The sequence below is a fragment of the Cricetulus griseus genome, chromosome 2 (assembly GCF_003668045.3).
Source record: "Cricetulus griseus strain 17A/GY chromosome 2, alternate assembly CriGri-PICRH-1.0, whole genome shotgun sequence".
Taxonomy (NCBI): Eukaryota; Metazoa; Chordata; class Mammalia; order Rodentia; family Cricetidae; genus Cricetulus; species Cricetulus griseus.
Window position 1 is genome coordinate 43481674 of NC_048595.1, and position 15089 is coordinate 43496762.

At 36.7% G+C, this 15089-nt stretch overlaps 1 protein-coding gene across 4 annotated transcripts in view; it reads right to left on the reverse strand.

Annotated features, from left to right (window-relative positions):
• The window catches only part of Usp24 (ubiquitin specific peptidase 24), a 128058-nt gene that overhangs the window by 88832 nt on the left and 24137 nt on the right, over positions 1-15089 (reverse strand). For 3 of the 4 annotated variants that reach the window (XM_035439737.1, XM_035439735.1, XM_027402340.2), the window contains exons 2-5: positions 7678-7843; positions 6281-6348; positions 3139-3282; positions 2414-2536 (exon numbers count right to left, since the gene is read on the reverse strand). In XM_035439737.1, the coding sequence (XP_035295628.1) occupies positions 2414-2536; positions 3139-3282; positions 6281-6348; positions 7678-7843 (501 nt within the window). The remainder of the gene's footprint in view (positions 1-2413; positions 2537-3138; positions 3283-6280; positions 6349-7677; positions 7844-15089) is intronic. The other variant, XM_035439736.1, reaches the window with a different exon arrangement.

Consider the following 15089-nt stretch of genomic DNA (forward strand, 5'->3'; position numbering starts at 1 on the left):
CTTAGCTACAGCATATTTTACAAGTGAGCTACCTCTTTTTTAGGGTTAAAAAACTTCAGGAAAGGATTGGGAGATTGCACACTTAAGATAGTTAAGGCAGGAATTAAAAGTTGTAGGAAGCACAGAAAACAAGCTAAGGTTTATTATGTATTGCCCAGAGGAGAATAAAGGTAATGATATTCAGGTTTTGTTTAGGTAGTAAGCTAAAAGTTTAGGGTAGCCACTGTGAATAGGGGGTGGAGGAGACGACACCTGGAATCTTTCATAAGGATTGGGTGTGAAGGGAATCCATGCTGAAGCTACAAAGGATGTGATATAAAGGGCAGAGCATTCAGAGATGGAAAACACCAGGGCATGCTGAATGACAATAACCCAACAGTGAGGGAAATACTAAAGACACCAAAGAAGGCATAGGAACTTGAAAGAGCAAATGCTGGAGAAAGCAGGACAGGAGGCCAGGGCCTTGACGGGAGACATAATTCCCCTAGGGGAAAAAGAGGGAAAATAAAGACTGAACTTTTCTGGTCTCAGTAGTACAAAGACGTGAGGAGAGTAAATGTCTGCTGTGTACTTACCTGCAGTAAACCACTAAGTGCAGTGGCTTTCATACACATTTGTCATGTAACACAACAAATGTGAAGAAAAGATTTTAGTACTTAGGGAAAGTATACAGTGTAAGTTTAAATTTCATGACTACACAAAATTCTTCTTATACCTTGGTACATGGCCCTGGAGAAGTACTCAATTTCTCATGTGTGAAAAGAGACTAAAATAGTACCTAACTCATAAGATGACTGTGAGATTAAATTCACCATCCTTGCCACTCAGTGGTAGGACTGTGTTCAAAGCAGCACATACTAACCAATCCCTCCTCCATGTTCTACACAAAGGACAGAATTATACCAAATGTTTATTTTACTGTAACTTTTTGTTTTATGTTTCCTCCACTATACTACTGTAATGTACATTATACTGGTAAACTGTTATGCTTTAAGCTTATTGAAAGCTGACTCTGGGAACAAGGAAGCTCTCTCATCTCCTCCAGAGTTTCCTGTCCTGGAGCAGACTGGTTCTTTCACTTTGTAAGATGGACAAACAGCAAGCAACTAACGGTATTAAAATCATTGTGTCCTTGAGAACAACTTGAGAAACTGGAAACTACTTCCAGTCCAGATTACTACTGTCTATCCTACAGCATAAAAACACCTGTATTAGGACAGAGGTGAAAAGCTCACCTGTGGAGATGAGCTCTATCCAGCCCGGGACTTGTAATCAGGAACCCCTCATAACTGTTTCAAGGTTTTCCCAGTCAGTTTCTGCTGGTGATTGTAAATGGCTGATTCCCTATTTCTTCTTTTACTTGGAAGCCTCACCTGAACAGATACTCTGCTCTGCCTAGGACACTGCACTGGAAACTCCAGCTGGCTGCCTCAACGAGGGCTTCCTCAGTGGATCTCTGCTAGATGTCTACAAGCCCTGGTTTGATGTCACCTTTTGTTTGTTCTCTCAATTGGGTTACTCCAGTTATCACTGATGTAAGTGCCCAATTTGATAATGTTTTGCAATCTGCTATTCCCTATGAATTATTTTACTTTTGTTTGCTATATACTTAAAAACTCAATCATTCAAAACTGAAAGAAAAGATATCAAAGATAGTTTTTTATACTGTATAGAACAATCATGAGCCAAGAATTACATAATATTACACTTTTTGATAAAGGCAAGGAGTACTGGTACATTATCTTCCAAACCTAGACTAACCCCAGATAAACAGGGAGTGGTCAATTAATAACTGTTAAAATCAAACTTCTATTGTATTAGGATAATAGATACCTTTCCTAAAAACTAAAACTGACTTCTTTCCACTGTTCCTTAAAAATCAGTGTTTGAATTAGAGGACTGTTTAGATTATGCACTTCTTGTGGGTATAATGTTACTGCCACACTGTAGATCTTTCTATATCAAATAGATACTGGATCTGGAACTGTAAGAACAAAAGTTTCAATGTTTGTGGTGTTCGAAAAAAAAATTCTAGATAACACTATGACTAGTTTTACTGTTTTTTAGGTAAAATTAGTTATTTCAAGCAATTTCAAATGCTCTACTCTCTCAAATACCTCTAGGAAACTAGGACATCAATTAAACTGTGGTTCTGATAATCCAGTATGTAGGGCACTGAAGTAATTTCTCTCACCAAATATAAATTTCAGATAAAAAAAATTCCTCATAACATTACTTAACAGCGCCAGGAAAAAATAAGTCATTTTAAAGAATTTTTAGTCCAGAAACCACACAGAATATATATCCTTTATTTTTAGGTGATTTTAACTCTTCTATATAAATTGTCAGTTTTGTAGCACAGAAAAAATTTCAATATATTTATGGACAAACGATGAAAAAGAACTGCATTTACCTTTTGGAAAGTAGATACAGGTGAAATAGCAAACATATTTCCCTCTCCAAACACCTCTGCCCAATTCCTCTGAGACACTTTCATTCTGTTTTTAAAGTGGTATTCATTATCAGGATTGAAAGCCTAGATTGAAAAAGAACAGAGACACATTACCTATTTTTATAGCAACATATTAACATTAGAAAAGAAGATAAAAATATAGCCTTTGTTTCTTCCTCTAATGGAACTGTTGCAGAACACTGGCAAAACTCAGGCTTTGGTTAGTTCAAGAGCAAAGGACTGGTGTGGTGCTACCCTGCCTTGCTGGTGCCATGTTGAGGGAAATGGAGCTAGCAGGGTGAGAAGTCTGGTTTCAGGATAGGCAACACCAGTGGCAAGAGCTGCCTCAGGTATAGCCAGATGACAGAAGTGGAGACCATGAAATTGAGGAGAAAGACAAGAGCTAAAGAAAAGACAGAACCCTCTGTAAATGTGTTTAGGATGGGAATAATCAGAGTCATCAGAGAAAGCTTCTGAACATCTATTAAAAGTAGATAAGTATTTCTTCTAAACATGATGGCTGCTCTGCTTTTAAACTAAAAGGCAAGGACTCTTTGATGGCTAATGTTTTATTTTTCATGATAAAATGTTTATCATTTGTTATTCATTACAAGTGCAAGAATAGCAAATTATCTTCAATTAAGTCAAAACAAAGAGAGTAGCACTTCATTTTCAAGATACTATACCATTGTAAGCACTCCTAGGAGACCAATAGGAATTGGATCCTGTTTTATTCTCTCTGCAACCAATTCTATTAGTAGCATCAACATGTTGTAGATTCCTTCATGAATTTCAGTACCCCACTTGTGAACAGCACTTGATGTCAGGAGCTACAAAAACAAAGAGGAATCTAGAGTCTAACTTGGAAAATAGATAATAAACACACACTGTACAAAGTAAATTTCAAATAACCAAAAACTTATGATCAAAATACCCTTTTGAATGCAGATGGCTTTAAGACCAGTAACTGCAATCCAGCTTCTTTGGTATCTCAGATTCAATACCCAAAGTTTTGTTTAGAGCTTTAATTTCTTTATATCAAAGCAGTTTTTTTTTAAAGCGATTGTTTTTCAAGGTCTCTCTATGTAGTCCTGGCCGTCCTGGAACTCACTGTGTGGACCATGCTGGTCTCAAAAGTCAAACAGATCTGCCTGCCGTTGCCTCTGCCTCCTGAGTGCTGGAACTAAAGATGCCAAGCCTACACCCAGCATTAAAAACATAATTTTTAATTTGCTCTTCTGTTCTTCGTTATTATTTCAAAAGACCAAGAACACTGAGCAAGCAGAAACTTAACATCTACTATGGAAACTACTGGTTCCTAATTGTTGTGGCCTTCAACAGAGTTATTAAATTATCAGAGACATTGTTTTTGTTATTATATTACAAATAATAAAAATATCTCTAATGAGGGATGATTTCTGTTCATCTCACTCAGATGTCACAGAGATCAAAAGATACAACAAACATGGAAGCATTTCTAAATGTAAGCATTATTAATATATGTTGATAACTGTCAACATTAATCAGTAAGTCTGGAATCTAAGATATAGATGATGTGTTTCAAGGATTCATACATACTATCAAGTTTTTCACATCTCAGAAAAAGGACTCCATCTTCCCACTGGTTGGCTAAACAAGAACTTTCAACGTGAACCAATTTATAAATAACTAATATACTGTGCCTTTATTTTCCTTTTTGGTATGTATAAAAGTAATAGGTAATTTTTTAAATAGCTAAGCAAATCTAAAACAGCTCAAAATAGTAAGACATTGCAATCTACTGTTTTTAAGCATAGATATCAAATATAAAACAGTGGTATATAATATAATCAGAATATTTCTTAGATTTGTTAAAAATAAAGAGAAATTGGACCCTTCGACTTTTCATTCCTCAGGATGTCTAATTTAAAACTAACTGCTAGATCAGGGAATGAGAAAACAAGGGTTACACTTAAATATCTACAATGGCTTCATTTTTTTTTTTAGTTTTTTGTTGATTTGGGAGCTTTGGTATTTGATTTTTCTGAGACTGAGTCTCAGGTCAGGATAGCCTCCACCTTAGCTTCCCAAATGCTGGTGTTACAGGTGCGTGCCACCAAGTTCTCCCTAGTTCCATGTTTCTGGAAGATTTCCCTTTCATCACACTGAAGCCTGAACAAACCCAGATCTCAGTAATTACAGAGAGGGACTTCAGTTCTACATTAACAAAACACCAATCAGCTGGCTTAGTAAAGTGGTGGTGGTTGTAGGTTCTCTTCCAAGATCCATGACGTCTGAATATCTGGCTAGGTTTCCAGTACCAGGCATGATTTCCATCTTGAGTGTGTCTTAAATCCAATAAAGTTGTTGGTTACCATCAAGGTACATGAACAATTACTGCAACCCTTAGGGCTATAATGCCATGCTGATCATCATTGTGGTTTATAGGTGTCATAATGGGGTAAGATGGCTGATTTCGTCCCTCTTTTGGATGTTTGCATGGAGCTTTCTGCTACCATAAAAGCTAGTCCTTAGGGAAGAGGCATTCAGGTCAGAAAACTAGCAAAGGGGCCTCTGAGCCCTGTATCTGAAGTGCATGGTGTCTTCTTCAATAGGGACCTAGCTCCACCTGTGTGAGGCTACCAAGAGTAATAGCAATAGACTATAATGTTTTAAACAACCCTGGGTTTCTCATGCTTGGTGTTGGATTTCTGTTAGGTCGTCTAGGGCTTTGGGGGAAAACACTGTCAACTCAGATGTTAAATTTTCATTTAAACTATATATGAACATTTATACACCAACTTCTGTATACTACAGTTTTTTTTTGTTGTTTAGTGTTTTTTTTTGTTTGTTTTTGTTTTTTTTTTTTAGGTTGATGGTTAATAATATGATTCCTTGTGGACTTTTCACATCCTTACTCTCTTCCCTCTTTCTTCCGAATTTCTCTCCTCTACTTCCCTAATTAGCGGAGTCAGAAAGATTCTAAAAGCCAGCAGAACAGGGAGTTTGCTGTGAGACTGTGTCTCCTAGAATTGTCAGAAGTTACACCCACATAGTTTCACCACATGGCTGCCTGAACATAAGTTGAACAAGGCTGATGTCAATAGATATGCAAACATGAAGAAGGTGGAAACTCACGAGGCCTCAACACTGCACAAAGAACTGCAGACAACTAAGGAACGCTAAAAGCAGGAGAAACAGTCTTCCCCAGGAAGACTACTGATTGGCTACCCAATACCAAATGGTCAGCCCTGAAAACATATAAGGCTGAGCAAGTTGTAGTTGATATCTATCTATCTATCTATCTATCTATCTATCCATCTATCCATCCACACACTCATATATATATAACCACAAGTAAAGAAAAAAGAGGCCATGAATTTGAAAAAAATCAAGGTGGTAGTACATGAGAGGGCTTGGATGAAATATAAGGGAGATTTGGAGGTAGTAAAGAGAAAGAGAAATGATATATTATAATCTCAAAAAATTAAGATTAAAAAAAACATGTAGTGGCTCTTATTTGGGTAATGAATACTAAATTTTCTAAGCGCCACAACCTATATTTTACTAAGCTATACAATCTCCAATTATAATTAAATGAGTCTATTCCTTAGCAATTAAATATTAGGAAATAAGAGTTAACCAAAGGTAAATGTAAATACTTGAATATAATCGAAGTAAATTACTGGTAAGTTTCAAATTCAAAGCTTATTTCACATTACAGAATTCCTTAGTTAAACAAGATTCATGAACTGATTTTATGCATAAATATCTAAAACTAAAACCAAAAGTTCAACTACCTTTGGTTGTTGAACCTACCAGCCATCAAATCAGCAAAAATTTCCTTACCTTCTTAAATGCCTCAGGCATACACCGCTCCATAAATCTTTTGCAGTTCTCATCAGACTCTGAAAGACCTTGGTTAGATAAATAAGAGGATATAACGTATGTAGATTTCAAGTGCTCTTTGTGGACATTGTATATTTGTTACAAATTCTTACATACAGATCTTTATCACAAAACCTTGTTTCTCAAGCAATTACTAAAAGCATGCAGACATTCTGCTACAGTAGCAGGCTGATAAATAATCATAGCATTCAACTAGACACTAATTAAAACTGAAATGGTTGGTCTTATGTCTCCATGTCACAATAACTTACGTGACCTGATGAGATAAAACAGCAGCAGCTACTTACTAGCCACTAATTGCTTAAACAGCCATTTATATAAACATATTTGAAACAAATGCCCCAATTACTTTTCTTTTCTAAAACATGTAGATGAACTCTATGAAAATAAAACAAAGAACTGTCTCACACAATACACATAGCAAGTAATAAATGCTAAGTGAATGAAAGAACCTACTGTAAAAGTTATTCAGAGGAAGAATGCATTGTGTTTTAAATATTTATTTACATTTATTTACTGTGGGGGTGGGGTGATGCATGTAAGTGGAGGTTGGGGAAAAACTGACAGGAATAGGTTCTCTCCTTACACCATCAGGTTGTTAGACTTGGAGGCAAGTATGTTTACTAACTGAGACTACTAACTTCCTGGGTCTGAAATGCTTAAACTTAATAATGAATTATATCACTGGGAATACTGATAAACAATTCTATTTTTAGAACTCCCCAGAACTGCTGCCTAGCATTCTAATAGACTCTTAAAAAATACCAGTGTCAGGAAATCAATACTAAATGGACCATAGAAGTCTATTGGGATTAAATCTAAGACTAGTCATAATATTTCCTTTGAGGCATCTTACATTTAATCATGATTAGCAAACTATGCATTCTTCTCTCGTCTCCTTCCCCACTTTCTTCCCATTCTCAGGGACCTGGCCTCACATATGCTAGGGGAATACATTGCCAGAATTCTTCCTATTCTAAAAAAACAAGAAAGAAAAGAAAGAAAGAAAGAAAGAAAGAAAGAAAGAAAGAAAGAAAGAAAGAAAAAGAAGGAAGGAAGGAAGGAAGGAGCCCTGAATTGAGCCCAAATTGAAAATGCTCCAAGCTTCTAGGAAAAAGTTAATTTTTGTCTCTACAAAGCTTCTCAATTCTATTACAAATAATCTTATACTCTACTAGAATTGAAACAAACAGCTGGTTTAAAGCTTTTATCCCACAGGGCATGACAGAGACTGAGAAAATAAATGGTCTGACCAAAATCACACAGACAATGATAGACACAAAGATGAAACTTTGTGTTCTGTAACAAACATCTGAGGTATGAAAGTGAAAGCTTACCAAGTCTTGCTAAGTAGGTAGAAGCCAACAGACATTTGCCTAGTGATTCTTCCCGCTTGTATGGGATAGACCAATGATCAGTCAAAACACGGCTTTCCAATTCATACAAATTTGTTGTAGGGAATTCAATTCCTTCCCCTGAGCAATTTCCATTTTCATCATTCTTCTGAGAAAAAAGGGACAAGTATAAAAACGAACACTCTAATTAGTGACCCCTCCAAATAGTCATAATTTAACACAACAGATACTTATTGGTAAGTTCCTATACAAATAGTGTGGGTTTGTCTTTCACAAAACTACAACTTCACCAAACAGCAGAAATTCTCAACTTACCATTCTGATATCTCTACTCACTCTCAAAGGTTATCATTCTCTTCAAAAATGAATTCTCATTTTCTCATTATAAAATATTAAAACTACCACCATCATCAGCCACACTGCTCTCTAACTTTGAGGATAAACTTGAAGGAGGCATCCAATCTATTTTCATCTCCTTACCTGACAAAAATTACTAATAATAGCACAATCAGGATCTCAGAGTCTTTACTCCCCACAATCACTGCTATTATTACTGAACTTTACATTTACCTACCTTTAAACTAATGACCATGTTTCAATCTTTTCCCAATACTTAGCAGGAATATTTGATTTTCTGCCTAACCTTCCTCTTAACTAGATTTTCTTCCCTTACCTATGCTTACCTGTGGGTGTGGTTCCTCCTATTGGGCCTCTCCTTCTGCACACCTTCCCCTTCTTAAGCTTCAACTATGGGTCAAGCCTCAGTGCTGAGCTCTGTTTTCTGTCCCAGGTAATCTTGGTGATTTTTCTGCTCTCCTCATCTCAATTATGACCCACAGACAACTCATAAACTTCTTTCAGTTTATAAAGTTTTAAACGTGTGTGTGTGTGTGTGTGTGTGTGTGTGTGTGTGTGTGTGTGTGTGTGTTGATTAAGTGCATGACCATGTGGGTGCCCAAGGAGGACAGAAGAGGACACTGGATTCCCCTGGAGACAGGTTGTCATGGTACTCCCACTGTGGGTGGTAGGAAATGAACTCTGGTCTTCTGCAAGGGCAGCAAGTACTCTTTAACAGCAGAACTTTCTCACCATCCTCAGATGATTCATAAATTTCTATCCCCAGCATAGATCACTCTTCTGACCTGTAGGCTCACAAAGGCAGAGGCCTATTTAACATTTCCAATTCAGTATGTGTCACAAACCGAGTACACATGCTTCTCCTTAATTCCAGTTCATTTCTCCTGTTTTCCATCCTGGCAAATGACATACTTGTCTGGCAGCATATCAGAATCCACAAGACCATACTTAACACTTTGTTTTCTAATCCCCATCCTCAAGAACTAGTGATTATTCCTAAATTCCTTCATGACTCTCAAATCCATGCACCTCCATCTTCATAGCCACCTCCTAGCCAACTTTACTCCTAGATTATTTTACATGCTTCCTAATGTGGGGGGAGAAGAAACAGACCACCCCATACAGCTTGCCACAATGATCTTAGAAAACACAAATCTAATGTTAACCCCCAAATTCTTAATATCCTTAAAATAATTTTTTTTTTAATGTTCTACAAAGCCTTGTGAATGACCTATCTCCCTCTCCAGCTTTCTGTACTCTAGTTTCTCTAGGACCTACCAGCTTCTTGAGAAGCACAACACAGTCATACTTCTGGTATTACCAAAGTGCTACTCTCTTGATCAGAAAATGACAGTTATTTCCCTTGGCCTTGAAGTGGGGTGAGACTTTGTATCTCTGGCTTGATGTCCAAGCCTTAACCTCCTGGGTCTCTCTGGAATAGTCCCCTGGACTCTTTTGTTACCAAGATACTATGTACTGAGGAAATCCAGGATAAATGAAGAGGTCACCTATGTGTGCCCTGTCCAATAGATTCACTTGGGCCCCACCAGACAGTCAGGGAAGGAGCTTTAAGATTCCCAATTCTAGCCATTGTCTTCAGGCTTAAGTCTTCCAGTTGACATTCCAGATGTCATCGGGCAGAGATACACTGTTTAGGGGGTGGGGGACAAGTAGTCTAAGGCTGTTTCCTGCAGAACCAGTGTGCACACAACGCTGTTTCATGCTGAGACTCCTAACTCCTCTTTGTCCTCTTAAACCCACTTGGCTCCTATTTACACTTAATTCTTTCAGAGAAAGCTCTCAAAGTTCTAAATGAGGCTAAATTTCACCCCAAAATTTACTCTTCCCATTCTGAAGCACTCCCTCATAGCATTACTCACAAATGTAATTTGACATTTATTTAAGGGTTTTGTTTGATTTTTTTGAGACTGAGTCTCACTAGGAAGCTCTGACTGTCCTTAAACTCAAAGACATCCATCCATCCATTTGCCTCTGTCTCTCAAGTGCTGGGAATCGAGGCATGTGCCACCATTGCCAGGCTCATTTATGATTTATGTTTGCCCCCCCCCCCAAGACCAAGTTCCATTATGGCACAGTCCTTACTTAGTTTTGATCACCTTTTATCTCTAGAGACTATTGCCTAAGTCAAACCGGTCCATGATGAATACTGCTAAATGGGAATTAGCCAATGCAAACAAAGATGCAACAGGCTGAGAGATAGTTTCCACCATGCTAACACATAAGAAAACAATCAGAACCCCAGCTGTCTAAAACATGCTAGGTTTTTTAAAACCTACTTTCAATCACTCCATAATTCACCCATGACAAAATAATGAAACCAATAACACTATAACTTCAAAAGAAAAAAAAAAAAAACCCAGTATTTTAAGACAGAAATGATAAAGCACAAGGAAATTATTTTCAAATTCCATATTAATGATATCTAAAGGAATCTGTTTTTCAGGTTTAGGGCTGAACTGGTATGACAGTAAGTGGAAAAGCAGGGAGGCAACTAGGTATAAAAGAAAACATAAATTGGGCAGCTAAAATTGAGGGTGATGAGTTAAACAGACGAGAATCGTAATAAAAAAAAAAACAAAAACTGGGTGTGATGGTGCACACTTATAATCCCAGCACTCTGAAGAGATGGTGATGGATCTCTGTGAGTTCAGTCATCCTGGTCTACACAGGGGGCTCCAAGTATAGCCAGGTAGCCAGGGAAACTACAGAGACTGTCTTAGAGAGAGAGCCAGAGAGAGCCAAAGCCAGAAGACAAAAAAAGGGGGGGGGCAGATAGGGAAAATACTATTCATGTTGTGTAACACCTCAAAAATATACAATATATAAGTACTGTAAAGAAATATAAGTTTTTCTTAAAGGAACCTGAGGTAATATATCAAATCATAGATGAAATCACATAATGGGGAAAGATTAAAAGAAAAATCCTCAATCTTTAATGTCTTCATTATTACAGGATGAATATTCAAGTCCTCACTCTAATGGAAATACACAGCTGTCCCTCAGTATCACCAGGAAACCCCACTCCTATGGATGCTCATGACTTTTACAGAAAATGGTGTTCTAATTGTATATAATTCACACATACCTTCCCATAAGCCTGTAATCATCTCTAGATTATTATACTACCTGGTAACAATGTTCATGCTATATAAAATTTACTGTTTTGTATTGCTTAGAGACAAGTGACAACAAAATAAACCTGTACATGTTCAGTACAGACACAATTCTTTTTCAAGAATTTTTGGTCTGTGGATGGTTGACTCCATGAAGAAGGCCTCTGCTATGAAAGTGAAAAGAAAGCCCTACATGGTGGTGCACACCTTTAATCCAGCACTTGGGAGGCAGAGACAAGTGGTTCTCCGAGCTCAAGGCCAGCCCAGCCTACATGAGGGAGTTCCAGGACAGCCCAGGCTACACAGAGAAACCCTGTTTCAGCAGGGGTAGTAAAAAGAAAATCCACAGAATGGGAGAAGTATTTGAAATTAAGAAAAGGTACTTAATTCTAGAATACAAAAGAACTTAGAACTTATTACTCAATTTAAAAAAAAAGGCAAAGGATTAAGTAGATGTTTCTAAAAAGAGAACATAAAAAGATATTCACCATCGTTTAGTCATTAGAAAAATGCAAATCAAACCCACAAAATATTACTGTACCACATGACTTAGGGCAGCCAAAAATAGGTAGTAATCAGTATTGGTGAGGATGTAGAAAACTGGAACCATCATATATTGCTAGTGATATCATAAAATGGTGGAGTCACTTTTGCAAGATAATCTGAAAATTTCCCAAAGAGCAATTGTTATTACCAAAAGACATAATCTCCTTCCCTTGTTATGTATCTAAAGGAAATGGAAACATACAAAAACAGCACAAATGTTTACAGGAGCATTATTAAAAGGTGGGAACTTCCAAATGTGCATCAAAACTCATAATTTAATCTAAAAATAAAAACATGGATATGTTACAATATGAATGAACTTCAAACATTATGCTAAATCAAAGATGTCTGAGATGTACATCCATATACTTTAAAACTCTGCTTCTATGAAATGTCTACAAGAGGCAAATCCATTGCCATACATGCCAGGTTAGTGGCTGGCAGTGGATGGAGAGGAAGGAAGGTGAGTAACTGATAGTGAGTACTATAGACGTGATGTTTCTCTTTTGGGTGATGACAATACTCTGAAGCAGTTGTGATGGTCCACACAGCTCTGTGCACAGATACTTTAATAGGAAAACTTTATGGCATGTGAATTATATCTCAATAAAATCATTAGGAGAGCAACAAATTAAGAGTAGTGATTACAGGCCCTCAATGAAGAAGAATTTCAAAACAGAGTTGAACTTTATGACCTGTAATATAATACCTATGACCAGCGAGACAGTTTTAAAATAGCATTTCAAAAACAGTAATTAGGGTCTGACTGGTGAAAATAGCATGCAACCTGCAAAGCAGTTAACATTTTTAGTTTTAAAAAAGAGCGAAGGGGCTAGAGATGGCTCAGAAGTTAAGAGCACTAGCTGCTCTTCCGGAGGAACCAGGTTCAATTCCTAGCACCCACATGGCAGCTCAAACTGTCTGTAAACTTAAGTTCCAGGAGATCCAACACCCTCCCCCCATATATATGCAAGCAATATATCAATGTAAATAAAAGTAAATTATTTTTTAAAAAGAGGGGAATAAGGAGAGTTAGGGTGCATACATATGATCAAGATATACTATGTATGTATGAAATTGTCAAAGAATAAAAGATACTATTTCTTTCAAGGAGAGAAAAGCTATGTAATGCACGAGTGAAACATTATGCTTTGAGGAGGCTGCTGCCAACATGGAGTCAGGGGCTTCCAAGGGGAGGAAACAGTGGCACGAACCCCTATGTAGCTTGGTTTAGTCATCATTTTGAGCTGGGCCTGTTCTTGGCAAAAACTACATATTGAGCAAAAGAAAACACAAAAAGAAACTTAGATTGTCCTACTGTAACATAGTTCCCAACGGACATAACATAAGGGAGGCATTTAAGAAAAACTCAGGAATGTAATATATTATTTTCTTATTAGACATCAACTCTAAATGACCACTCACTCTAAATTGATTAGAAATAGTTTACTGAAAGTTTGTTATTAAACAGTTTGTCAGACAGGATGCTTAATACTAGGGAACAGACATAGAGGCAAGTCCTGTCTTTACTAAGTAAGGGATATACGAGTTGAGGAAATGGACAGAGAAGGTGGAGGTAAGCAAGCCTACAAACTCAGGGTCCCCCCAGGCAGAAGGCACAGAGGACATTTCAAACCAGGAATACTTTATTTTTCAGAAGTAGCAATACCTCAGTGTTTTTAGCTTTTTATTTTCTTTATATAACATGAAGGGATATCTCATTTTAAAATATATTTCCTTAATTTCACCTAAAACTGAAAGTCACTTATTTTTAAAAGTATATTTCCTAATGCTTAATATATCCAACATTTATTAGAGATGCACAGTTCTGATACTAAGGCAGAGGGAAATGAGCCTTCCAACAACTGACAAAAATCACTAATGATATGAAATCTATGTTCAGTTATCTAGAACAAAATGCAAATGAGTTCATGTATACATTATAAATGTGCTTCTAAATTGGTCAGTTTGGAATGAAAATCAAAGTGATTAACATTGTTGTATACAAATACATCTTAAACTGTTTCCTAAACATGCAATTAGCTCACTACTATAGATATTAAAATATAAACAAGTTCCTAGAATCTGAACACTAGAATCTGAATCCTAGCTAGAATCTGAACACTAAGGCAACTTAAAAAGTTGTGATTTTAACTTCATCTGTTTGCAAACTGTCTAGACCAAGGTACATTATTTTCTTATGTTGCTACTGTGTAGTATGACTCTCCTGCCCCGGGTCAGCAAAGACATTTATATTTAGCATATGGATTCTGAAAGAAATTGTCTGCTTAACTTCTATATTATAAATTGCAACTAGTAATGGCCATATGAGTTACAACTCATTATCTACAAACTTGCCTGTTTGAAAAAGGCAAATGAACCAACTTAAATTGAGGCAACATCTTAACCGGGGGCTAAGTTAAAAAAAATTATTTAACATGTATAAATAAGCTTTGAAATTGATAACATAACTTTAGCATTTATTTAGGAAGCCATCTTTGTGGAGTTAAAAACAACAGACAGCTCCAGAACTTGCCAAGTGTTATTAGAAGTCAACAGCCCTCAAAATCTACTTGAGGAGGTCCTAGTGCCTGGTAGTAAAAAGATAAGCGTTCATCTGACCAATTACTGAACAAACACACATAAAGATATTTGAATCATTGGAGAAAAGATGTCAATATTGCTCAAAGTTTATTTTAATATTAGATTCATTTATTAAACTATCCTATTAGCAAACAATGTAGTCAAAAGAACTTCCAAATTTCTGACCATGTACAGAAAAATGAAGACAGCAAAATTTCTCCATGATGACTTTAAACAATTTATTCATAACTTAAAGAAGACTAGTACATGCCACTGGCTTAAAACATGAATTGATTCCAAGTCACTGATTTACAAAAACTTTCATAAAATCTTGAGATTGCCCACTTTATTTATAAAATATTTTCCAAAGCAATTCAATCACTTACAGATCTAATATTTGTTATTTCCAGCTACAGAAATAATTCCTGAACTACTGCTTCCTGGAAAAATAAGTTGATAGACAAGTCAGGGCAGACAGTCCCCACGTTAACACACTGTCTCAGGTTGGTATGCAAACTGGTTTCCCAAAACGCCTTTTCACTGGGTGTTACAAACACTGACATGTTTTCTGGGCCCTGCATTAACCCATGATGGTTAGCCATGTACTCAGAAGTTATCTAATTCAAAGGCACATATATAATTTAACCTTTCATTTTAAAAGTCCAGGAATAAAGCAGTAGTTGCAGTTAGTGACTGGAAGTGATGGGCCTTCAGTTTTAAGTTGGCGGAAGGAGGAATGATATACACAGGTCACTGAGGCCAATTGAGATGAGA